General features: G+C 43.0%; 1 protein-coding gene across 1 annotated transcript; it reads left to right on the top strand.

The window, feature by feature from the left end:
• Positions 1 to 199: 199 nt before the first annotated feature.
• Positions 200 to 25,474, top strand: mapta (microtubule-associated protein tau a). The gene is made up of 16 exons (XM_030077814.1): positions 200 to 274; positions 6,313 to 6,478; positions 8,112 to 8,234; positions 10,356 to 10,373; positions 12,414 to 12,451; positions 12,588 to 12,734; positions 13,214 to 13,277; positions 13,371 to 13,409; positions 13,672 to 13,925; positions 16,530 to 16,622; positions 17,047 to 17,139; positions 17,564 to 17,656; positions 18,115 to 18,207; positions 19,554 to 19,635; positions 19,772 to 19,878; positions 21,997 to 25,474. The coding sequence occupies exons 2-16, from the start codon at positions 6,331 to 6,333 to the stop codon at positions 22,192 to 22,194; spliced, it is 1,590 nt and encodes a 529-aa protein (XP_029933674.1). The 5' UTR covers positions 200 to 274; positions 6,313 to 6,330; the 3' UTR covers positions 22,195 to 25,474.
• The last annotated feature ends 17 nt before the right edge of the window (positions 25,475 to 25,491 follow it).

A 25,491-nucleotide genomic window follows, 5' to 3' on the forward strand; every position in this document is an offset into this window, starting at 1 on the left:
ATTGGTTCATGAGAAAAAAAAAAATGTCACATTGTGTCTGCCTAGTAGAACAGCAGGAAATCTTTGCAGGTCTATTCCCACTGTTGAGTATACACACACACAAAAAATCTATAAACAGAATGGCCTCAGTGTAATTCAGCGTGCAGACAGGTTGCATTTCAAGACAGCCGTGCTCCGCAGCGCCCCGCTCCGGCCTGTTGGTGAAGTGCGAGGAGAAGCTGTGCGCCCGGTGAGCGACTGCCGCTGAAGAGACAACACCGCTGTCTGCACTCAGGTAAGAAAATCAAGATATTTATGATATTAGCGCCATAAAAACTCCGTGTACTAACGTTAAAGCGTCAGAGCGAACGGCTGAGATGCGCGTCTGGAGCCGCGTCGTAATTCTCCATCGGCATTCGTCATGTCACTTATATTTTTTGCATGAGGTGGGAGAGGTTGGGCCTCCTTGGCGTTACACGTATAGAAATATTGTGCACATGAATGAAGAAGGCAATTTTCTCCCATCATGTGACATAACGATCACGCTAGATCCTTTTTGCAATACTTTATTTAAAATGTCCGGATGATTAAACTACACACATTACACGCGTTTATTGTGTCCGATCTTCATCTTGTGCAACAATAAACACTGAAGCGTGTTTTTGTTGCAGCCATCGGGTCCAGCCGTAGACGCTGTGCAGGCAGCCAGGCTCCCCAGAAACATGGCACTGCATATTTATTGTCGCTTCCCAGCAGAAATGTCTCCATCATCCCCGGAGCAGGTCCTGCTCTCGGTTCAGCCACATGGAGACTGCCAGCGGCACTATAAAAAGCTTAATCCGCCAGATTAAAAAAAAAATAATAATACTATTATGAGACTGTGGGAGGACAGTGATTCAATGGTATTTTACTAATATTTGGTCCAATTTAAGACCCCTTTGTGTCGTCTAATTTGAGCGCTGTGTGAGTGACTGTGCAGACGGACTCTGCTTTCAGCGTTGCTTTTTTTTCTCTCCCATTCCCGTTATTCTGGATCTTTCGCTTCTTTCTTGCATGTGAGGGCCTGCGGGTTTCACAGCACTGTCTTGCTTGAGAAATGGAGAAATGGATGGAGGGATTGTCTTTGTAATGCAAAAAAAAAAAAAAAAAAAATCATCATCTCCTATAGGGCCAAAATATACCCCCGGTGCACTGAATTAATTTGCATGTACATGTGTACAAATTTCTCGGCTCGCCTGCGTAAATTATTTAAAGACGAGATAGGGAATCCGAATGATGCGGCGCCTGTGCGCAAATGCCAAGCCCATTTTTCATTTGATAAATACTGGAGACTGGCCATGGAGTCGCATGCAGTGCGGTCCCTCCAGTGTCACGGAGGACGGCCATTGAAACAATGTTGCTCATCTGACACATATGGCTTCTTAAATAATCCGTTTCTGGGTCGCTGGACAGCATCTAATCTATGATTAACAAGAGGCGCGCATGAAATCCCTTAGCCCTTTTTTCCGCACACGGCCCACCTTTCTTAATGAAAACAATGGGGCGTAATAAGTTGGTTGTATGCCACTAATAATACCTGCGGGTTTAGAGGCAGGATTGCTGGAATGGATGGATTTGTTGGAATGAACAGTACATCTCTGGTCTCTTTTTCTTCGCCTCGGACACACCTCTCTCCCACCCTCGTGGAGAGAAGATTGCACAGTGAGCCCTTCCTTGTGCGCCACTGTCTACATTGATTTTTTCTTTTTTTTTTTTTTTTTGTGCAACAAGGGGAGGGGGCGTGTTGTGGGCTATTTTCTAACCTTGCATGCCAGCAAGCACAAATGACAAGGATATTTTGTGCAATGAGGGAAATAATTCTCATCATCTTTCATTTATCTCGCTGTTTTGATAGACCAAGACAGCCACAAGTTTGTGCAGTGATTCTGGCAGGTGTTGGCACTGAAGGAATGTACCTTTATGAACAGTCAAGGAGGTCTGAGGTGGCTCCCTCCCTCACAAAGAATGAGCAAATGCAGCTGAGAGTTAATTCTCAGTGGGCATTCCCAAATAAATCACATCCAAATCTGAAAAACACAGGTGTAATATTGAATTAAGTGTTTTATCCCACATGATTTACCAGTAGTAATTGCTCTAAACTCTGTATCCTAATCCTTAAGCTAAAAAAATGTTCTCTTATGAATTTGGCTGCTGGCTTCTTTCAGGCATTAACTTGAGCGACACGGCCGAAAACCCTCAGCGACATGAACCGGATCCGCATTGGACTGGTCCGTGCAGCTCAGACTGACCGGCTGTTCCAAACTGCAGGCTCAGGTCCAGTGGTGACTGAGCCCAATCAGTCTTTGGAACAGCTTGCTCGAGGAGCTTAGGCTGGCAAAAATCAACCGCAGCGTTCAAATCACTTCTTAAAACACATTTTTACAGACAAGCTTTTATATAATGTACTCCGGCCTATTTTAGGCACACGTTTACCTCAAATACTCATGTTTTTTAAAATCCATTATTGTGTGTAAAGCACTTTTTTTTAAGAGTCTGATATCAGCAAAGTTTGTAGTATAATTTTTTTAGTTCAAGTCATTTTTAAAGAGAAATCACCTCCCAGTTTTACTCTTGCTTCTTCAAAAAATGTAGGACAACAAAATACTGTATTAGCTGGACGGATTTTGTGCGCCTGCATATTCATTCATGTGTGTAATAAGAGGCGGGGGTTGGTCTGTCCTGCATGTAAAATGCATCCTGTAAGACCCAGACCACAATGGCCCGGTGGAGTTGTAACGTGTCCCAGAAGAAAGCTGCTCAGACGTCTTTCTGATCGTGTAGTCTTGTTAAAGACAAGACGAAATGCCACAGCAGGCTTTAAACTGCATTCTTGTATGTGGTTAATTGGCACCATGCTGATGGAAGACTTTGGCTCATTGCACCAATAGACCTCATTACAGTGGCAGACCAGGGTGTGTGTGTGTGTGTGTGTGTGTGCCGGATCAGATCGTAGCTCCAGGCCTTGTGTACATATTGGAACATGCCGCAGCTGTAGTGTCTGTGGCCATTACTTTGCACGCTGCACTATGACAACTCAAGAAGATTTCCTCATCTCCCAAATTCCTGCGCGGCATGACTGTACACTCGACAATGTTTTCAACTGTGTCTTCTTTTTTTTTTTTTTTTCTTTAACTACGCAATGCTCTGCAAGTAAAATAGAACTGGAATGGAAGTACAGCTATAATTATGTGAAAAATTACTATATTCTCCGAAGCTGCCACGTCTTACAGCTGAGAGTCTATAGGGTGTGGCTGACATCCTGGAGTTATGAAAACAAAGAAAGAAGATATTCCACCAGTGTGAGCACTTGGCCCCTGCAGTCACTAAGTAAACGTGTGCTCCTGAGCTGCAGCGACTGCCATTAGACGCTGAGCAAGCCAATATGCAGGCCGCGCTGCAAGATGTTTCACTCCCCAGTGCTGGGATTGATGGGAAAAAATGGAGACGTGGCTTTAACGCAGCCCCTCCATTGCAAGGTCAGAGCCACATAAGAAAGGTAGTCAGTCAGCGGTCTTTTCTGTGGCTCTCTCCCTGCCCGAGGATGGAGGCTGGGAGAGCACAGAGAGGGAATGATGGGGAAAGTAGGTCAGAGATACAGAGGCAATCAAGCATGAGGGCAGCATCCGAGTCTCTCAGCTGAACTGCAAGCAGCGCTGGTGAGCAGGCTATCCGATCCACCGCATCAAGGCAAAACATTTGCTTTTGTGGTCGGTGTGTATCGGCAAGAAACATGAACTCTTCACACCTGAACATCAGCTAATTCTTAGGTGTGTGGTTTCATACATGATCTACCAGACTGCAGCCCTGCAATCATCATCGCTCTCTTTGCATTTGCTTCCTTTCAACCACTGCATTTGCTGCTTGTTCTTATGCATCAGCTCAAAACCTCTATTATTATAAACAAAATCAATATTTTGCATGTCGTCTATCATTAAACATTGTCCTCTCTGTAGTGAATCACATCCTGAATTCAGGGTTAAAGTATAAGCGCTTGGATAAGGCAGCCAAACACAGCCAGTGTTTTACTGCATGTTTGGTCCTGCTGGAGCTGTGTCAATATCTCTGTTGACCGTATTCCTTCCAGAGCCATCTGAGTGCCTGTGCCAAGATTACATTTTCACACGGCCCCTCGGAGGGGACAAGCTGCATCAGCAGACCTTTGAGCCTTTTCCCCCTCATGAAGCTCCAACAAAGACCGCTGTCGTGTTCCCTTTATGCAGCAGGTGAAATTTGTGTGTGTGTTTAGTCCCAAAGCAAATCACTAAAGAAGTGCTTCTGGGTGCAGTGTAGCCTCACCACAATGAATGACACAGGGGAAAAAGTTTTTTTTTTTTTTTTTTTAAAGTTTAACTAACTGGACAGATTGGAGAGGCCACATTAGGGACTGATATAGTTGTCCATGCCAAGAAATTATTTGGGGGAAACACTTTTAAGTTAAAAATGTTTTTGTTTTGTTATCTAAATATTAAGGAAATTGCTTCCTTCTGTCCTGTAACATAGTCATGATGTCCTCTGTATTTATGAGTATCAGATAAGGAAACCAGTGCTTATCAGCCTTGAGTTTTGTTTGCTTAGTTCGCTCCCTAACCGTCAGAGCTCCCGGACACAGAGCATGAACGGCCTCTCAGAGGGATTGTTTTTCACTGGCATGGGCGCAGCTCGCTTGTTCTTTGGATTCTGTCATGTGTAATGCTACAATGGGAGTTTTGTCAGGGAGCTGTGTTGACGGCTGAGAGTGGACCATTCATTAGAATTTCTATGGGGACACACAAAAATCCCACTACCATTTAAAATAGATTCAGAGCTCCCCTTCTTTTTTTAATGTCACGTTGGCCTGTTTTACATTTGGCGAAAATACACTGAGCTTACACGTGTTTTTTTTTTTTCTTTTTTTCTTTTTTGCAGTTGCACAAGACCTATATTTCCGAAAGAGCATGAGCTTGCTTCTTAAGGAATATTCCCGTCTGTGGTCTTGCAGCTTGGTGTTTTGCTGGCCCGATCCGGTTGGCACAGTGATCCACTCGCGGCGTATGTGTTTGAATGTGGTCTGTTCAAACATTCAAGGTCAGGAGATATGCAGGTACACCAAGGGAAGGTCAAATAGCTGAGCTAAGTGTGCCCTCACAGTGGGTTTTTACTGGGAGGAGTAACCACGGCAACAGTTTAGGCTGTGCTTCCCGTAAAGTCCCGGCTGAATCAGGTGCAGTCACATAAATGCAAATTGTTTTAGGACGAGCCTGAATCCCCTGGGTGGCTTCCCTTGTCGTCGGTAGCATTTCCCGCTGTAAACACTGACGGTTTCATTTCCAGTAATAAAGCAAGTCTTGCCTTTGACTGTTTTCCACATGAACGGCGCAAAATTCTTTGGGTCAGCACGGGGTTTACGTGGTTGTCTTTCAGCCATGCTTATCTGCCAGGGCGGGCATGAGGGTGAAAGTAAAGATCAGACGCTGGTAAATCTCGATCACGATGCAAACACTGAAAGAGCAGTTTGAATGCCAAGACTGATTATACGCCATAAGCCCTCTGCACCGGCCTGCTGTGTAGGTTTGTGTGTTTAGATGTGTGTGTGTGTACACATGTGATAGTGAGAGGGAGAGACTGCGAAAAATATGATACAGACCGAAAACTGCTGACGTAACCAAAGGCTTGGGTTTAATCTGATATGTAATCCTCTTTTTATGAGATTTGAAGCGATTCACATCTTCCTGGTTGACTGAGCATGTCAGGACTCTGTAAGGGTTGTTCCTGTGGCGCAGCACTTAAACGTCTTAATTACCCATTTTCGGTCAGCCATAGCTGAAATATGGCGGCACATTAAAAAGCGCCTTTGAAATCTTGACTGTGTGAAGTCACTGGCTGAGGAGCTAGAGGGGGGCAGCTCAAGGAGGAAATCACAGGCTGTTTAGGAAGTGCAAGTTATCACAGTGAGGACGCGGAGCACATGGGCAGGAGGGACTATTTTTGTCCGTGGTCCTGTAACATGAAACGCGGAGCCCACGTCAAGATATATAAATAACTAGGTTTTCTCAGACACAGTGTCTGTTTACATTTAGCGGTGACGGACTGGGTTGTGCAAGCCGGAAGACAAAGAATCCATATATTGCGCCACAAATATATTTACTCCTTAACACCAGGTATTCTTCTTGTCTTGTTGAGAGCCACAGCTTGTCATTTTCAGTGTATTTTAAACCGATCATGTGACACAAGAGCTGGACTGACCATTTAAGCCTGTCCTGAGCTGTACTGATCGTTTATGTTTGTTTAACCTGCTCGGCTCGTTCTCTTTTGTAGCCCGACTTGCAACTGGCAATGGATCAGCACCAGGACTACATGAACAACGCCTCCAACAGCTACAGCTCTGGAGACACCATGAGCGCCTCCTTAGCCGGCATGACCATCAACGACCTGCACCACCAGGAGAATGGAGTCAGAAGCCCAGGAGATGCCAAAATGAAAGGTCAGCCCCGCAGGAATTTACGGGAAAACCCAGAAAAAAGAAGCATCAGCCGTCAAAGACGTGCATTTTATTGAGAGTAATACAAAGCCAAAGTAGCAGGGTGAGCAGAGACTATAAACCCAAACATCCACAAAACAGAGTCAGGTGACGTCATCTCAATGATGTCATTAGTGTGTCTCATGTGTCACGCATGATGGCGCCTCGAGGCTTTGTCCCCAGAAAAGAATAAGCCGGCGAGCGAATCCCAATCCGAGCCTTTAAATTTCCTCAAAGTCCTCGTAGTCTATATTGAGTCAAGGCCGAGACCGAGGCCTAGTGTTTCGACTGTGCTTTGTTTTAAATCCCTTTTTACATAATGGATACAAGGCATGCTTGACTGGCCCTTAGTCCATAACTGCAGCTGCACTCTGCTCTGTAATCCAGGCATCTGGGTCAGGCCCCTCAGAACGCGCCCTGTCTCGCCATCCTACGCCACTGTTCGCTGCCAATTCAGCTTGAAACAGTCAGTCCTTTAGTAGGACACATACAACATCAACTCGGTTAAAGGCACATCTGATTTATAGGATTATTAATGGCAAAACAGCAAATGTATGGGGAGGAAACAGGAGAATTGCCCCGTCCACATTATGCCTCTCTTGTTAGATATAGAGTCAGATTGACATGCCAGTTATCTAATGCCAGACACTGTATCACCAATCAAACAATGTTTTTTTTTTTTTTTTTAACCCCTTTTATCCCTATTATCCATATGGCCAATTAGTACGTAGCCTAGCTTTCCCCAGTTTACAGCCCTCACTAGTGCGCTCGTTCTCGCCATTCCCATTTCCCATCATCCCACGCTCTAGCAGGAGGCAGTTCACAGAGTCACAAATAAACAGCATAGGTATCAACGGTGCAACACATAGTGAGTATACTGCTTACTTCTTTGGATGATATAGTAGGAGAAGTCCTGTTTGAAATAGATTAGCGTAGTGTTTGTAGTGCAGAAGACTCTGTGTGTGTGTACGGTGAAATGAACCAAATGTAGAACATTAAAACGGCTTTCATGGATATGGTTTAAAGTCGACTTTGTCACCTCTGGGTCCATCCTTAACGCGTTCAAGAACGAATTAAGATTCAGGTCAGATTCATATCATTTTGCTGTGTTGATGGATTTTAAAATTTGGCAGCGAATGATTATCTTTTAAGCCCGAATCTAGTCCTGGCCAGGTTGTCACTCCGGGTTGTAATAAGTTTTTGACTTATTTATTTTTAGCAGCACTTTAAGGCATGTCTGTGAAAGCTGACAGGAAGTAGTCCGTCTCAGAGAACACTGCCTTGAAACATGCCAGTTTGGCTCAGTCTGAAGTGGTTCCTTCCTCCATCCTGATCCAACGGAGGTGAACATTCATTTTATTTCCCGAAACAGAGCTTGTCAAAAAGGTCCCACTGAATCCTGAAATCACTGATTAAATCGCAGTTGCTGTTGCTGACATGTGAATTCTTTAATAAAGGTGTTTTTTAATTCCATTCCACAGCTTCCTTTGGGAAATGCGCACATGAAAACTATTTTTGCCGCTGCCTTGTTATCTGTCGGTGCATTAATGTCACGATTAACCCCGGGCTTGACCTCCAGCCTACCTCTAATTCACAGAGAAGGAAGCAGCGCTGAGTGAGAATGGGGTTAAAGCTGTTTCTGAGCTCTCGCAGCTCGAGAGCAGCCGCTGTGATGACAAGGTGCAACATAATGCCTCTGGAGAGGATGAGGTGCAGCCCGGTACGCCGCCTCCACCGCGCACTCCATTACGCTCGAACACCAGAGACCTTATTAACGCACGTTTTTCCACTTTTACCTCTCATTTAGAGCTCCTCTTATTTTGCAAATAACATTCCTTTGTTTCAGCCCTAACCAGTGAAATGTCCATCTGGGTTTGTTGTTTTCCTCGCAGTTGTTCTTTTCAGCCCTGCAGCGCCCAGGCTTTCTTTTATTTCTTTTATTTTGAGTGTGGGTGTTCGGCTTGAGTTTTGCTGCCTGTAAGCTAATGTTTTTGCTGTGAGCCCTTCTCATTTGCATGGTATTTATAGCCCACTGCTGCTAGTGGCAAGGCATTTCTAGCTGTGTTGTCATTGCAAACAACTCATAATACAGTATGTGCTTATTATTTAGCGAACAGAATCATTGTGCTGTGCTGTTGACAGTAGATACGCACTAGAGCTACACATCACAGGGGAATAAAGGCTGCCTGTGCTTGTAAGAATTAGCTACTGTAGCCCCTCTCCAGTCTGGGTCAAGCATGCTTTGATCATGAATAGTGAGTGTGACAGCCTGTCCTGAGGATGGCGGGAGGAAAGTCATCAGGTTGAAAGGGCTTCCTGATCTGTTAAGCAGATCCCGAGTCCCTGGACGTGAGAAATACCGCAGGAGCAGAGAGCACAGCTGACCCGCAGCAGCAAACACAGGGCCTAGGAGCAGAGACAGCATGGGCTCCACTTGTGGAAAGTCTGTCAGATTACACTCAGCGCTGGGGTTTGACATTTCCTGTTTTCTAACTCGTGGGCATCCATTTGTCCCGCAGCAGAGACAGCCGAACCGTCTGCGGACACAGCGGCCGGCGAGGCTGTGTCTGAGCTCTCACAAGTGGAGAGCGTCCCGTGCGAAGACGAGGTGCAGCTTGGTGCCTCTGGTCAAAATGAGGGGCAACCTGGTATGCCTGTTGCCTGTGAGCTCTTGCCTCTTTTCAGCTGCTTGTGCATGAAATATTTTTTATAGCCCCTTCTATTTTTACGGCTACAGAGGTCTGCCACTCTCACATTTACTAGGATGAAGCTTATGACCTTGATTTATTTCAGCGCCATAATTAGAATAGAGTTTGATTTCGGTTTACTGACTTTGCTTTTTGGATGCTTGCTCTGTTCTCCAGCTTTGGGTCTTTCAGTCTTTTATTTTGTTTTTATTAAATTATTGGTGGTGCTTTGAGCAGGGAAACTTACCAAGAGGTTAGAATTTTACTGTTTTTTTTTTTTTTTTTGGTCATTTGGTAGCGCCAAGTCCAAGAAGTAATTGTATTATGAGAAATAATCTCGAGCTTCTTCTACTTGGAACATGCTCCCCAGCAATATTAGACGCACAAAAAGTAGATTTTCTTTTAAAAAGTTACTAAAACAAAAGCTGATGAATTTCTTATAGATATTATTGTGTTTTTTCTGTTTTTGTTTTCACTGTACGTTACTATGTTTGTTTCATATGTAGAGTTATTTTATGTATTTACTGATTTTTATATCTGGCGTGTCTTTGAGTGTTATTTATACAGCGAGGTTATCGATACAGGAAGATTGATGACCTCTTTCTGGAAGCTAATGGGGATCCAAATAAAGAATAAAGAATCAAGAATCTATTGGAATAGCCTTTTTTCTTTACAAAAATATAGTTATGTCTCATCCTGGCTATTTCAGAACCAAAGAAATGGCCAAACCACAGCTGGACTTAAGATTCCTGTGATCTGTTAAACAGATGCAGAGATCCCAGACTCGGGGAATGCCAGAATAATGGAAATAGCAGCTGAGGCACCATGTGGAGACCCAGGTTAGGTGTGGTGCCGGACCGTGTAGACAAAAACAGTGTAGAAACCTCAGCGCCCACCAAAAAGTGTCAGCGGCTTTATGGGTTTGGATGATGCATTGATCTAACCTTATTATTATTATTTTTTTTAACAGTGATTTGCTGTGGCCTTTTTTGTGCATTAACTGAAAACATGCTGCAAGGTTTTGACGCATTTTTTTTTTGCTGTCTTTGCAGTGACATGATTATGTTAAGCAGCCATGAATGACAGCCATGTTTAAAAATGATTTATGTTCTTCTTTTGTCTGTCCCATCTGCCTCACCATGTTTGATCGGCAGCCGGAGCAGCGTCAACAGGTACTTTATTTTTCATTGATTCCATAATTTGGTGTTTATCATATACTGTTGTCCAATCCAAATACAACATGGTAGCCTACTCATTTATTTTTTAAGTTACCTTTTCAGTATTTTACTTTACTACTGCAAAGTATGCATCCAAAGTTAACATTTAGGATGAGTTCATCGCTTAAAATGAGATTTAATGATGTTTTGATGTTGCACTGTGAGAAGCAAATCAGAGAAAATGAATATGACATTTTGAGCACATTTTTGATAATGAAAATGCATAATTCAGCAGTATGATTGTTCATCACATCCACTGGAATCAGTATGCATCAAGGCCATTTTCCTCTGTTGTCTTTTCATCCAGCTGTGAATGCATTATCGCCCATTTCCATCTCATTTTGTGTTGATGTAAATTACTATATCTTCCTTAACTAAAGTAGCCACCTTTCGTCACCTCTGAGTTCGTGGCCTTGCGTTTTCACCTTTTATTGTCCACTCACTTTTGTTGTTGTTCATCTGGTTAGAAAGAGACTCTTTCTTTTCTCCATGGACATCAAGTGCACTGTTTTGTTCACTTTTTTACTTCTTGATTTATTTTCAATGGGGAGATGGAAACAAGTGCTGTGAATGTCATCATTAATCTGCTTTCCAAACAAATTAGCGAAGCCTGGCACTGCAGCCCTCAGTGAGTTTGCATTTGCGGCTGACGGATCAAAGCCTGCTGTAGACGGAGCCGATGGGGAGGGCGTTGACTTCATGAGCATGGGAGCTTCCTGTTCCCTGGACCCAGAGAACGAGGCAGCCTCAGACTTGGATGGGGCACGGGTGGAAGAGTGTGGGAAGAGGCTAAGTGACTCTTTATGGGCCTCCGAAGACCTCAGCTGCAGGTCAGAGATTAGACGGGACATTCCGGCCAGCAGGGGGAGCCCGGAGTGGACGGGCGCTGCGGATTCACAAAGGGCGATCAGCCTCGACGCCTCAGAATGTCTGACTGAAATAAGCAATCTCTCTGGCACATCTTTAGTCCGCAGCACAGCCTTGGAAGACCTCACATCCATCGGAGACAGAAGCTTGTGGGTAGCTCAGGGAGAGGAGCTCATCTCGAGCGCGGACATGAAAGGCGGACTGACTGCTGATAACTCAGAGACTCTTGATGTGGCAGCTTTAAAGTCCTGCAGTGGCTGGGACTCTGGAACCAACAAGATCAGCCCAGAACGACAACAGCCCCTTCATACCCAAAGTTCATCATGCACTAGCTTCGACTCTGGCCCTGCTTATCACTCGGAAGATCTTCAGAGGGCGTGTGATTCCTCCCATCCAGCGCATAGCAGTAGGAATGTTTCTGAGAGGGATAGCCTTTGTACACAAATGCCATCTGACATAGCGACTGAAAACAACAAAAGTGACTCATCCTTAGATAGGGCCGGCCAGTCAAAGTCTGACATTGTTAATGACTCAGAGATGAGCACTGTGGTTCAGACCACCAATACAGCCGAACTCCAGAAAACGCACCCGAGTCCTCCGGCCAGAAAGTCACTGGTGCCGATCGCTATATTCAAAGGTCTGTTTGCTGTCATGTTCACCAATTCAGAACCAGCCCTCCTCAGTTAATTCCTTCCACTTCTTTAATTTACAAAGCAGCTTCTATGTGTTATGCGGCACTCTCCCTCAGACTTTTTTCTATGAAGATTAACTTTGACCCAAGGAGAAGCTTGTTGTCCTCCCTCCCCACTTTTGCTCTTTATTTCATCCATCCATCTTGCTCACTCTGCTGGTTATGCAGCCCCAGTAGCCACTCTTTGAGTTAGACACGCACTTTATGTACAGTATGTCACATTGCATGTTGTGCGCCCTACATCACCGAGTGCTGATTTCATTTGGTCGCCTCTTTACCATGCACACGCAAACAGGCTCACACTTGAAAATAACAGACCCGTCTTCTTGTATTTCACTCGGGTGGATACAAAAGAGAAATGACAAAATGAAATTTGCCTGGAATAAACAATAAATGTCACAGTCTTCTAAGTCTTTGTTTCTCCCTCATTCCTGCAGCTCAAGCGAAGGTTGATAACGACGCTGTGGAAAGCAAGGTACGTCAGCGGGCACAAAAAAAAAAGATGTCACTCAAGACATGATCCTTTATTTTTCATTTCATGCCTCTGTTTCATGATAGATCCTTGTTAGAGCAGTTGTTTTTCACCCATTTTTTCCCCCTTTGTGAAAAAGACACAAACTCCCACCAAAACTAGACCAACCTCTTCCCTTAAAAGACCATCCAAAGTCACCAAGGGCCCCAAAACACACGCTCCCTCCCGAAATGGCCCCAGCTCGATCCCCACTAAAACCAGCAGCGCAGAGCACAGGCAGCCCCGAGTGAGTACAGGACTGACCTGCCCTGCTTGTGTGTGAGTGTTTGCAGAAATGAGATCAGGGCTGTGTTCACACTCTCAAACTTAACTTTCCTTTCATTGACAACTTTTCCTTGACCTACCAGATGCGGTTTTGTCTGAGAGATCAAGGAAATCTGGTTCACTGTGAACCCGAAGGTTGCTTTGTTGTATTTCTATCAATTAACACAAACACTAATCGAAGCCTTGTCTGTTCATCAGTGATTACAGTTTTTTTTTCATTTGCTCAACCCAACTAAATCGAGTTGTACAATATAAAAATGATTTGTACAACATATTCTTGTGATGACAGGTGTGATTTTTCTGTCCTGACCAGTTCTTGATATTACACAACTGCCTTGCACTTGAATGACTTCAGAATAAAAGACCTTGCAGCCTTACACACTAACACCAACATGTTTGCTGTAAAGTAAATTGCTATTTTGTTGCTCTGTTTATTTCCAGGCTCCCGGTGGTGCGAGGCCTCAGGCCTCAGGAACCAAGATCCCCGCCAAAACAGGTCAATCAGGTGTGTAGCTATGCCCCGCCCATTTCCATCACACACTATATGAAGAAAGAAACTAAGAATCATGTATAACGTGTCATATTTTTTGCAATACAGCTAGCGCCAAGAAACCATCCACTCCAAAAAATGAAAAAGGTAAAAAGCAAATACACATACTATTGAGAGAGACCACTTTTAGGCTCGCATGGCCTAGGCTACTTGCTCACCACAATGCCACAACCACAGTCTGATCGGGTCTGTCCTAGATCAAACTTGGTCAGCTTTGTAGCAGCAGTATTCCAAGTAAAGCTTTATTTATGTTTTTTTTTTTTTTTTACTGCTTTAGCCTTTCATTTTACCCTATTGATGACTCATGAATTCAAACCCTTAACCTGGTTGTTTTTCCAATTGCTTTAAGATGGTGCAAGTGGACAGAGCAGCCCTGGTACTCCCAAATCCCCCTCTAGTCAAGCACTTTCTGCTAAGGCTGCGGCCGAGGCCAACAAGGTGAAGAAGATTGCAGTGGTGCGTTCCACACCCAAGTCCCCCGGCTCCCTGAAGACCCGCCCGCCAGCTCCCCTGGCCACTGCTGTGCCCTTGCCAGACCTGAAGAATGTCAGGTCCAAGATTGGCTCCACTGAAAACATCAAACACCAGCCTGGGGGTGGCAAGGTAGGTGCAGCAGTATGACAACACGGGCATCATCCAGCACAGTCCAACCCCTCTACTCCCTTTTGCAAAGAGGATTTTTAGTTATACAGACATCCGTCAGAGGCAGAGCTGCTCTGGAGACAGAAAAAAAACCTCATTGAGGTTTAAATCGGTTGATTTAAACCTCAATTGGCAGAGCCCATGCACCGCAGTTTCTCAGAGCAGCTGGTTAATGTACCATTGGCCAATTTTGGACACACAATTTTTGATGTGGTTTCCAGCCCAGTTGGTGGTTTCCTGTTTCAAGTGATGTGAAGTCATACATATTTAAAGAGCTACAATTTAAATTTTGGATCAAAGATTGTGCATGTCAAATTTGGCAAAACAACACCATCTGCAGATTAATCCCCAGTTTAGACATAAAATGGATCACAATAAATCTGATCTATGTATGAAGTTGCATTCATTGTGTTTGTGTTTGTGCTTGTACATTTATTGATGAATATTGGATAAATATAGCAGATAGACTGCCTTATTCATGACATTAAACTGAACAAGGGCCCTGTGTGCCTACTGTATGGGCTGCCAGACACACAACATAACCATATGTAAGACTTTTGTGTCCTTACTCTCTGTGCATATTCCTGAAATGGATCGATTGCAAACCACCACCTGTATATGGGCATGGAAGACCTGGACCTGGGGGGTGGAGGGGTGTATGTGTGTTTGTGAGCATGTGTGTGTGTGTGTGTGTGATTCCCCCCCCCCCCCCCACCCCCCCCACCCCCCTTTTTTTTTTTCTTGCCCAGGATGTTCACAGTGGCCACCAATAATCAATAAACCATCATGGCAACAAAAAAAAAAAAAAAAAAAAACCTTTTGTTAAAATACTAATAAAGACCACATGGTAATGACACATGACCCTGTTATTCATGATCTTTGAAGGTCGGCTAACTATCTTGACAAGATTGCTGTTGGGTAATATGGCTAGTTTGAAGTTAAATAGCTAACTAGGCCAATTATCTGTCCTATGTAACATGTAATTATGGCTAAAATGCATTTTCCAGGAGAACTGAGGTTCATGATATTAGCCTCCTCTTCTCTTACCCTTTGTCTTTTTAACTGGGCTTCAGTCTAACTTCATCTGGCCAGAAAAACTGGTTCTTTGGCTCCGCCCATTGAGGTTTATCTCAACTAGTGAGAATATTTCTGCCTCTAGAACAGGTCTGCTCCTGGAAAATATTTGTATAACTAAAACCTTTAGGCTGCCATCTGATCTGCAGTAAAATTTGCTCCCATCCCTACAGCGAGTGTGCATGTGTGCATTGTTGTGGTGTGAGAAGACGGGCCCATTTTAGCATGAAAGGCACTGCGGGATGTCTTGTTTTAATTTTGTGTCGGCTAGATGGACATGATTAACAGATTTCTCCGAAACACACAACACACCGGGGAATGGGATCTCACTGAAATTTAAGTAACTTACAAAACTTACAACGACAAGTCTAAAAACATTCTTCGCTCACATCAGACAAAACCATGTCTATAACCTGGTGTAAAATGAGAAAAATCTGTAAGGTGGGGTAAGGTAGCTGTAATGTTTGTCTTCTTTTGACATGTCCTCTCAAAAAGACTGTGTCTGAGCCTTTGACATGACATCTCCTGGTTAGAAGATGAATGATGAAACCTGCTTAGCTAATCAAAAGTTGGATGACTGTATATTTAATTTAAAAAATTTCTAAGCTTTCAGTAAATTTAGTTTAACCGACCATCCCTATTTAAATCTGTAGCCGCTGTCATCTTCTTTGGAATTATATTTGTTCCCTCGGTCCTTCCTAGTGAATGTCAGATTGGTAAATTACGGGACGGGAGAGAAAACAGTGTGATTGAAAAGCAGCGCAGAGGAAAAAATAAATCATCGTCAGGGCATCATCAGCTGCAGATTTTCAAAATTAAGGCGCAAGAAGAAGGTCCCGTCGAAAAAACAAATTACAGGCCCTACATGGTTTTCCGTCTAAGAGGTTGTCCCAGGGCACAGCTTGAATTAATCCCAATGTTGTTCTCTCTTTCTGTCTTTGTACTGGACAGGATGCCACCCCCAGCTGCATGCTGACATTTTGTGTTTTAAATGTTTTACCAGCAAATAAACTGTGGATGGCAGATGGGGCCAAAACTGCCAAATACTTGTCAACACAGCCATTTATTACCTCTTACTACAGTATAAAAATAAGCATTAAGCAGCATTTTTCTCACGCCATCACATCCTCAAGTACTTCAGCGACCAGTGTTCCTTATATTTGATTTCTTTATGGAGAGATGATTAAATGCGATGTAGGAGGTTGAAGTCACTAGCTGTGTCACCTGCTCATTAATATAACACCGTGTTTTAAGTTGCAAATATAAAGAATATCAGTGGCTGAAGTGTATGAACATGTGATGGCAAGGGGGCAAAAATGCCACTTCAATTAATATTTTTATGTTAAGAGGTAATACATTTTTTGTGCCGTGTCAGTCCTACATAGAAAGCACACTTCATACAACATGACTTGGCGCTTTTTGTGAAACATTAAGGTCTCACCTCTCATACTACTATAAAATCTAACTTCTCCTACATCTACATTTTTTCAGGTACAAATCCTTGATCGGAAGATGGACTTGACTACTGTCCAGTCTAAGTGTGGCTCCAAAGACAATATCAAACATGTACCCGGTGGCGGCAATGTGAGTAACTGAGGGATGAACTCAACACCAGAGTCTTGAGTATCTCTACAGTTATGATCATCAAAACTAACCCTTGGTAAAATCAAAAGTGCTCTCCTACTTTTCCATTTGAAGTCTGAGTGTGGCTTCAAAAACAATATCAAACGTATTCCTGGAAGTTAGTCCAGGAACGTGTCCAGTCTTGTCATCACACTTGCAATCATTAGACAATTTGAAAAATAACTTTTCTCCTGTTCTCAGTACTTGCACCAGCAGCTCACTTCTTTAAGGCGCACCTAGCCAATAATATACTCCTTAAAACATTAATAAAGTGAGTCAAAATATCTCTAGTCCACAGTTGAGTTGCTTCTTTTGGCCTGGTCCTCAGCTGCAACCTCGCCAATGTTAATTTCTAAAGAATATCGCTTCTTTGCACATTTTACAGGTCCAAATCCTCGATAAGAAGTTGGACTTAACCAACGTCCAGTCCCGTTGTGGCTCCAAAGACAACATAAAGCACACACCCGGTGGAGGCAAGGTGGGTAATTTGGAAACAGACACAGCTTGTTTGACTTTCACCTGAACATCAAGTCTCTTAAAATAGCTGTCCTTAAATGACTGTGTCCACAATCTGTTTTTTTCTCTCTGCGTTCACCTAAACGGCGCATCTGCCTCAAGTACAGCCAGTGTTCACAGTTAAAAAGCAATGGATTATGTCAGTCCAATCAGCCTCTTCAAATAGCCTGCTGTGTAATGTGTACTTGCACCCACAGATTTCAGTTGCTACAATGCTTTGTGTTACAATAAATCTCATCAGGTTCACTTCATTTTTTACTCTTTAACATGAGGCTGAATTGCTCTCATTACAACAGATTTGATGGTCTCACTCTTCACCTGCAGCCTCGCTGCTTTCAGTGACTCCAATGGTAACGGTCTCTTCCCCTACCTCTGCACTTTTCCAGGTTAAAATACTTGATCAGAAGATCGACTTTAGTAATGTCCAGTCTAAGTGTGGCTCCAAAGACAATATCAAACATGTACCCGGTGGCGGCAATGTGAGTAACTTAAGGGATGAACTCAACACCAGAGTCTTGAGTGTCTCTACAGTTATGATCATCAAAACCAACCCTTGGTAAAATCAAAAGTGCTCTCCTGCTTTTCCAGGTTAAAATACTTGATCAGAAGATGGACTTTAGTAATGTCTAAGTGTGGTTCCTAAGACAATATCAAACATGTTCCTGTAGGTGGCAGTGTGAGTAACTAAGGGATCAACTCAACGTGAGAGCCTTGAGTATCTCTGCAGTTATGATCATCAAACCAAACCTTGGTAAAACAGAGAAAGTCCTTCCCCATCCTCCTTAATACTCCAACTTCCCTGGTTAGGACTCACTCCCCTGATGCTCAACCTGTCAAGGCTAATTTTCCTCTCTAGCTGTGGCCCTCATTTGCAGCTCTGCTGCTATCAGTTTCTCTAGGATAACAGTCTCTTTCCCTACGTATTGACTATTTACAGGTGCAAATTCTTGATAAGAAGTTGGACTTAAGCAATGTGCAGTCCCGGTGTGGCTCCAAAGATAATATAAAACATGTACCCGGTGGTGGCAATGTGAGTAGCTGAATGGTGCACCTGTGGCTAACTGCAGTTGTGCAGCTCTTGCCAAAGCCCTTCCTTGCTTCTACTGAATGCATCTTCAATAAGGAGCAGGATGTCAGACACTACTGCACGAAACCTCCTGTCTGTACTCTGTGTTAATCCCATTTCCGTTTGTGACCACAAACCCCCCACTATGCAACTGTGAGTTATTAATACCTCCCATTAACAATGCTGTCATAAAACCTATGAATGGTCATGAGCATTTCATAATTTCAGCTACAGTAACACTGACCCACTGGAGATATAACAACTAGTAAGCCTGTTTCTTTGCAAGCACTATGCACTGTATGCTCTCTTTACCTTGCTTCTTAGCTTGTTTACGAGCTGACCTAAATCAGTTCTTTTGTTAATATGCTGTCATGGTATATTACAAACAACACATCTGTTGCAACAGCTAATAGTGTTATGTAATGCTCATGGTCGGATGTAAGCTTGATAAGTCATTTTGAATCTGTGCCCTCTGTGCCAGTTTTACTGTGATTGGTGGTGATAAATATTTATCATCCAGACTTGCCCCCAAAGCAGCATGCATGATTATTCTGTGTGGATGTTGAAAACTGATCCGTGCCATAAGCCAGCAAGGATGGACAGATCTGTCACATATCAGTTAAATCTCTTTATTTGTGATGTAAGCAAACAAACTGTGCCGTTAAAATGTGAGAAAAAGAAGTCTCTGGTCAACAACAAAGAGTCTCTGTCCTCTACCTCTCCACTGAACTGTGCCTGTTGTAGTGTGATGACCTCAGTTGAGAGAGACTGAGCGCTTTGTCAAGAGACAGCAGTGATGACAGAGACGCCTGTGATGAGGTCATTAGATTTAGGCTTGAAACGATGCATGGCTGAGAAATCCGGCATTCATCAAGAATCAAACATGAGCGATGCATGTTAAAAAATGCAGACTGTGATCCATTCGGCCCACTGGTACACCTTTTTGACACACACATGCATTTTAAAGCTGATCACTTTTCTGCATTCGTCATCTTCTTATTGAAGTGCTGTCGAAGCTTGCAAGCCACGTTGGTGCTAGCACAAAGCCGTGATATCTAATCCAGCTATCTTTGAATCCCTCTGGAGTTTTTTTTTTTTTTTTTTCCAATTGTCTCTTAGTATGTGAATAGTGTGCTATGGTTCTCTGTGTGTCCTAATGTCTTTAATTCTGTGTAACCTTTAGAAAACTAACAGGCCAGTTTTTTAGGATCAATCCCTCTGTGGTTGCATGAAAGGCGAGTGAACAGAGTGCATCTCTCCTCCAGGACTAAGACAGTGTTTCTGCTTTGTCTATTTTGTCCCCTGCACAGGTTCAAATTGTGCACAAAAAGATTGATCTGAGCAATGTTACATCTAAATGTGGCTCAAAAGACAACATTCGCCATAAGCCAGGTAACGAGCAAGAAACATGGATGTCGTAATGAAAATTCAAAATGGAAAGAACTCAATGCACACTTTGAAATAATGCCATAAGGCACAGATTTCTGCATTCCTTATTCTAAAATTAAAATATTTTTGTCGTCTTTAGGTGGCGGAAATGTTGAGATCAGAAATGAGAAAATGGATTTCAAAGTCCAATCCAAGATCGGCTCCCTTGACAACATCGGCCATGTGGCTGGGGGTGGACAGAGGAAGGTAAGACACGGCAGCAACACCTCAGGTTTAAGTGACTAGACTTGTCCATTAAAATCAATAGAGTAGCCTGTTTCTTCTCTTTTATTGTTCTGCCAGTTTCCTCTTTTGCATACCCAAAGCTTCATCTGCATAGCAGGAGAGCATGCTCTGCCATTTTCCTTTGAAAAACCAGTTTGATGAAAATCCTAACATGACTTAAGAACTAACGCGGCACCAGTGGAAGTAGCAGGAAGACTGTTTCTTTATAGTTCTGTCTCTCTTCACAAATCCAGGCTCATGTTGGAGCGGATAAAACACTGACGGCACCAGGAATTACACACTGCAATAGACAGTATTCTCAGTGATAACTGAAATACAAAATTCTATCAAGTTTGCACACACACACACACACACACACACACACACACACACACACACACACACACACATGCTGTTCTATGAAAGCTTAGAGACAAACTTTTCAGCTTGACTGTCATGTATTCTTTAGGTTAATCAGTTGTTTTTTGAAGGGTTTCTTAGAGCTTGCATGCCTTCAGCTGAAGTTAGAACATGAACCAAGAATGGCGTTGTGAGGCTTTCACATGACAGCAGTGATTTGCAAAAAAAAAACAAAAAAACAAAAGTACTCTACTAAGGCCTGCTAGGTGACTGTGGCTGCCTCATCGCTTGCTCCCATTCCCCTTCTCTCATCTTTCTCCCTGCTCTTGGTGCCATCGCTCGCCAGCCATCTCTCACAGCTTCCCTGCTTTTGTCCCATTTTGCTGAAACTGAAAGCAAACTTCAAACATTTCCATCTTTACATTTGCCTGATTCTAAGTTCATCATGATTACCGTTTGTCATTATCTACTTTTTTTTTTTTTTTTCAATTACCATTCAACAGAATTCATTTATTTTTCATATGTTGTGTTGCATTTTGATTTCTGTTGACGTCATCACATGTATTTTGTTGCATGCCTTGTCATTCCCTTGCTGGGGCTCCTCTGTAGAGAGAGAAGGGGAAGGAGGCAGGAGGGAGTTCCTCACACAGCCCCTCAAACGGGGACATGTCCGACCCCTCCCCTGCTGTCAGTCCCCCACAGTCACCTCAGACTCTCCCCTCAGCACCCATCACACCCATCTTGATGAACCCCCTCATAAAGATTGAGGACTCTTGTAAGTACTGAAGAGCTGTGTGTTATGCGGTGTGCTGCAACCAGTTATGGTAGATGTTCAAATTATGCTTCTCAACATGTTTTCTCAAAAATCCTTATTTGAGTAACAGCAAAAGCACAAACTCCGGATGACACAGCCACTCTTTGTGAACTGTGGTTGAAGTTAATTCGTTCAAGAATGTAGTTTTTGGTTTATTTCCACTATATACTTTATGGTCATTAATTGCTGCCAAAGACCTTCAGTGCATCACAACATGTACCTTATTGTTGACATGATAATTAATCTTCTGACACATAAAAGTTGCTTTGCATGGCATATTCATCACATTTATCAAAGGATTACACAGGTTTCAGTGTACTGACCAATCTGGATACCAAGTGCTGCAAGAAAATATGTGACAATATACCATTTTGAATGGATTAATACAGTGCTACACACATGCACTGGCCTGTAAATAATGTTCTATATGTGTCAGAAATTATGTTTATTTGGTACACACTGCAGCAAAAATCACATTATCATCATTTTAATACTGTAAACATGAAAAAATGGTCATTCCCGCTAAAATCATGAATGGTATCGCAATCACAATGTCAACATAACTGCAATATGATTTTTTAAAAATCATGTTGTTCAGCCCTATTGTCAGAAACAGTGGTGATGATTTTGAATGTGAATGCAAAATTATTAATTATCCAGCCCAAAAAAAGAAGTGAAAAATGTCCTAGGAATAGGTTTGAGAGATCAACCATCGCGACAAGAAAACAGAAACCGTTTCCCATCACAAAGCAGTTTATGTCATCCACCCAGCACACCAGCTGAGGTATGTCTTTACCCACCAGAGGGCGCTGTACATCATGCAACAGGCCCACACACAGGCTCGATGCATCTCCTGCTTTTACAGTCAACTCAACAGGTAGACGACGCGTTGATTTACTGACGTGTCTCTGCCGTCTGTCCTGCAGATTGAGACCCACAAACTGACCTTCCGCGAGACGGCCAAGGCCCGCACCGACCACGGCGCCGAGATCATCTCCTTGGAAGACTCCCCCCACCAGCTCAGCACCGTGTCCTCCTCTGGCAGCATCAACATGGCGGACTCTCCGCAGCTCTCCACACTGGCTGACCAGGTGTCCGCCTCTCTGGCCAAACAAGGCTTGTGAATGCACACTGTTTTCCTCGAGGCCCCCCTCAGCCACACTGTCACGTAGAGGAGTTGTGATGCCTTCCTCGTCATTTTCACAGGACTTTTTTAGCTACCCATCACTGTTTATCCTTCACTAACAATTGAAACTGTTCTTGAGGCATTACTAGAAGAGTTCTTCAAAAAAAAAAAAAGAGAAAAAAAAAGAAAAGAGATTAAAAAAGTAGGCCAAGATGTGTTACTTCATTTCTCTCTGTGGTCCTTGATCTCTTATTCGCCATTATTTGTACCTTTTGTAAGTGTCCCTTTAAGAGTTGAAGCACCCCAGCAGAGCAGAATTGTCCCTGTGGTTCTGGATAACCATTTGTCATCCACATCCTGTCAAGTATAGTCCTTTTGACTCAATTTACCATCACCATGACTGCAAACCCCTTATGTTTTCAGTGTACAAATCATCTTTGATGGGTGCCCCCTGATGGTTTTTTGATACATAGAAAACGACTTGGAAAAGAGAGGGTTGCAGACTGTAGGGGTCCAATTTGTACCGGACGAGAACATAAAACAGTTTCAGGATATGGTGAGGGGGGTGTCTGATTAAATTCATTAAAGTAGCAAAGTTTTCATAAAGACAGGAAAATGCTTTTGGACTTCATAGCCGTCTTCGCTCTGTGTAGCCCCTACATTTGCTGCACACCCGGGTGGATTTAAAGGGGGTGGACAAAAAAAAAAGAAAAGAAAACAATGGCTAGACTAGAAACATCGGTTTGTGTTGGGCACAGTTTTATAATTGTATTCTGTGGATATGACATGTATTTGATATGGAGAAACATTTGTATGGTGCCTGCTACTGTCAGTGTTAATTTATTTTTTATGTTACTGCTCTATTGTAAATGCGCTAAAGCTTGACTTATGAGGTGGAAAATTATGCTTAGGCATTTTAAGTGTAAATGTCACGGCCAAAAATACCCAGTGTTTTGAAAGAGATGAGTGGGGTGGGGTGAGTTAGAATGGTTCAGTGGGTGACAGCCACAGGATTCAGGGCTTGTTCAGCTCATCACTAATTGCAGAATCAAGTCAATTGCATTCATGTGCTCTTACCTGGGAAATGCAGTGTTCATTGCAGTAATGGCCAAAATATAACAAGTTAAAGAAAACGCCCTACATATACAACATATACAACATTGCAAAAAAAAAACAAAAAAAAAAAAAAAAAAACATCTGAAATGACTTATCCCAGTATGAATATGGCTGTCTTGAGAAGTGGAGATACATGACAATGGATGTGTGGATTGGCGTGCAAGTCGAGATGAGGGATTTGGCGAGCGTCGTTAAACTGAGCAACAAGAGAAACTGTATAGCTGCGCGGTCATTTGCTTAAGGCCCGTAAGGAGGCTTACTTGTAACTGGGCACTGAACATGTAAAAAAAAAAAACAAACAAAAAAAAAACACACAATTTGTGCTCCATCATGTGGCACTCTGCTGGTTGCGTTCCCGTTATCAGTGAGAGAGGGCTTGAGCTCTCTGCCGGTCAGATGTTCCCAAACATTTCACGTGCCAGGGTTCACGCAGAAAGACAATGAGCTACGTACCCAAATTTGAAAAGTGATTCTGATTTGATAGACAAACTCCTCATGCTGTGAGCAGGAAGGTAACAGATCATTCGCTCACTGTCCTGATAAAATGATAGAATCGTGAGATGACAGCATGAGGACACCCTGGAAACTGGCATGGACATCTGGTGACCCCTGGACCCCACTTTGGGAATTACTCCTTCAGAGAATTTGAGTCCACTGGATCAAAACATGTCAGTGGATCCATTCAAACATAAATCCTTCATTTAATTGTAATTAACCTGTAGATTGCCAAGATGATTGACTTTTTTCCTTTTTTTTTTTTTATAAGGTTTTATTGTACAGAAGCTTACTGTATGGTATGCTTTACATGCTTTTTTTTTTTTTTTTTCAAAAGCAATCTTTCTGATTCGTTTCATTTACCTGTGAATGAAAAATAATTTTGTATCTGTTACAATGGAATGAACGCAACCAGCCGGAGCTTATGCTGCGTTCAAGACAACTGGAAAATTTCCTGCTTTGGAACACGAGCAACCTATTTGAATCGGGCCTCGATTTGCTGATTTGTAATGAAAACTTGGCATACTTAAAGATCAGCACCTGGAAACTTGCAAAACTAGAAGGTTAACGTGTTGAGTGTTAAATTTGCACAGCAGCCCTTTGGCCTTGGCACTGTGCGTCTGTTCCGAAAGCGGCAAAACAAACGCAGCTTTGTGTCGGGCGTCCACGGCGTTCCCACCTAAACCAGCTGAACGCTCCGAGGTGGGAGGAAGGAAACTCCAAAGTGGGAACTGTCTCCACTCCCAGTTGTCTTTCGACGCATTACTTGTCACTTTCCCTCCCCTTTTGCCTGTGCTGTTTCCTCAATTTGTAATAGGCAGAAAAATATGTGGTCCTTTAATAGAAACACTTGAAAAATATGCTGACTTCATGTGCTCTAAAACGTCATCCTAATGTTGATCAATATTCCTAGTGACTCATCACTATTAATCTCATAAATAGCTATCATAATTAAACTTCTAGCATGCATCTCATGTAAGAGAAAGCTGTCTGTCCGTTGCCTCCCTTTCACAAAGTATCCTGTTAGTATCCGCTTTCTTAATTTACTAGGAGGGATATACTACATAGCCTAAGACTGGTTTTACAAAGTGTGTGTGGGCGGGGCTAACCTTTGAGGCAACCGCCCTGCTACAGGTGGTGATGAAGATGAATTGGTAACGCAAAACGACAGGTGTTCCCACCTTGTTCTTGTATTGCCGAGATGCTTTCTGTTTCCAGTTGGACTCCTAAGAGAACAGGTGTGTAGGACTTAAGGGTGTGCTTGCAACATGATAATCTGCATGCTCAATTCTTGGTTCTTTTTGATCACTACTAGACAATATTCATCTCCGTGTGTAAGGCAGACATGAGTGCTGTGCTCAGTGAGGGATGGGAGGCTGCTCCCACTGCACAGAGGTGAAGGAATTTCTTGGGAAAAGGTTTTGCTTTAGTGGTCCTCTCCAAGTACTCCTTTGTACTGCAGCTACTGGAGAGGGTTTTTTTTTTTTGTTTGTTTTTTTGCAGTAACAAATCTCATCACCTTTTTGGTTATTTTTTTGACGCTATACAGTTGTGGAAATGTGATTGTTATCGTTATTGTGCATTTTATCAATAACTGGTTTATGATGATTCTTGTTGCTGTATATGTGTATTTGAAAATAAATGCTATCAAGTCACTGCCTTTGCAAGCTGAAAGAGAGGGTCC

The sequence above is a fragment of the Myripristis murdjan genome, chromosome 19, assembly GCF_902150065.1.
Source record: "Myripristis murdjan chromosome 19, fMyrMur1.1, whole genome shotgun sequence".
In the NCBI taxonomy this organism is placed as follows: Eukaryota; Metazoa; Chordata; class Actinopteri; order Holocentriformes; family Holocentridae; genus Myripristis; species Myripristis murdjan.

Excerpts from the sequence above, each read along its gene's own strand:
- mapta (XM_030077814.1), top strand. The coding sequence starts at position 6,331 with ATGGATCAGCACCAGGACTACATGAACAACGCCTCCAACAGCTACAGC. Across the intron at positions 13,278-13,370 it reads CGCCAAAACAGGTCAATCAG|CTAGCGCCAAGAAACCATCC; the intron begins GTGTGTAGCTAT and ends TTTGCAATACAG. Across the intron at positions 19,879-21,996 it reads CTGGGGGTGGACAGAGGAAG|ATTGAGACCCACAAACTGAC; the intron begins GTAAGACACGGC and ends TCTGTCCTGCAG.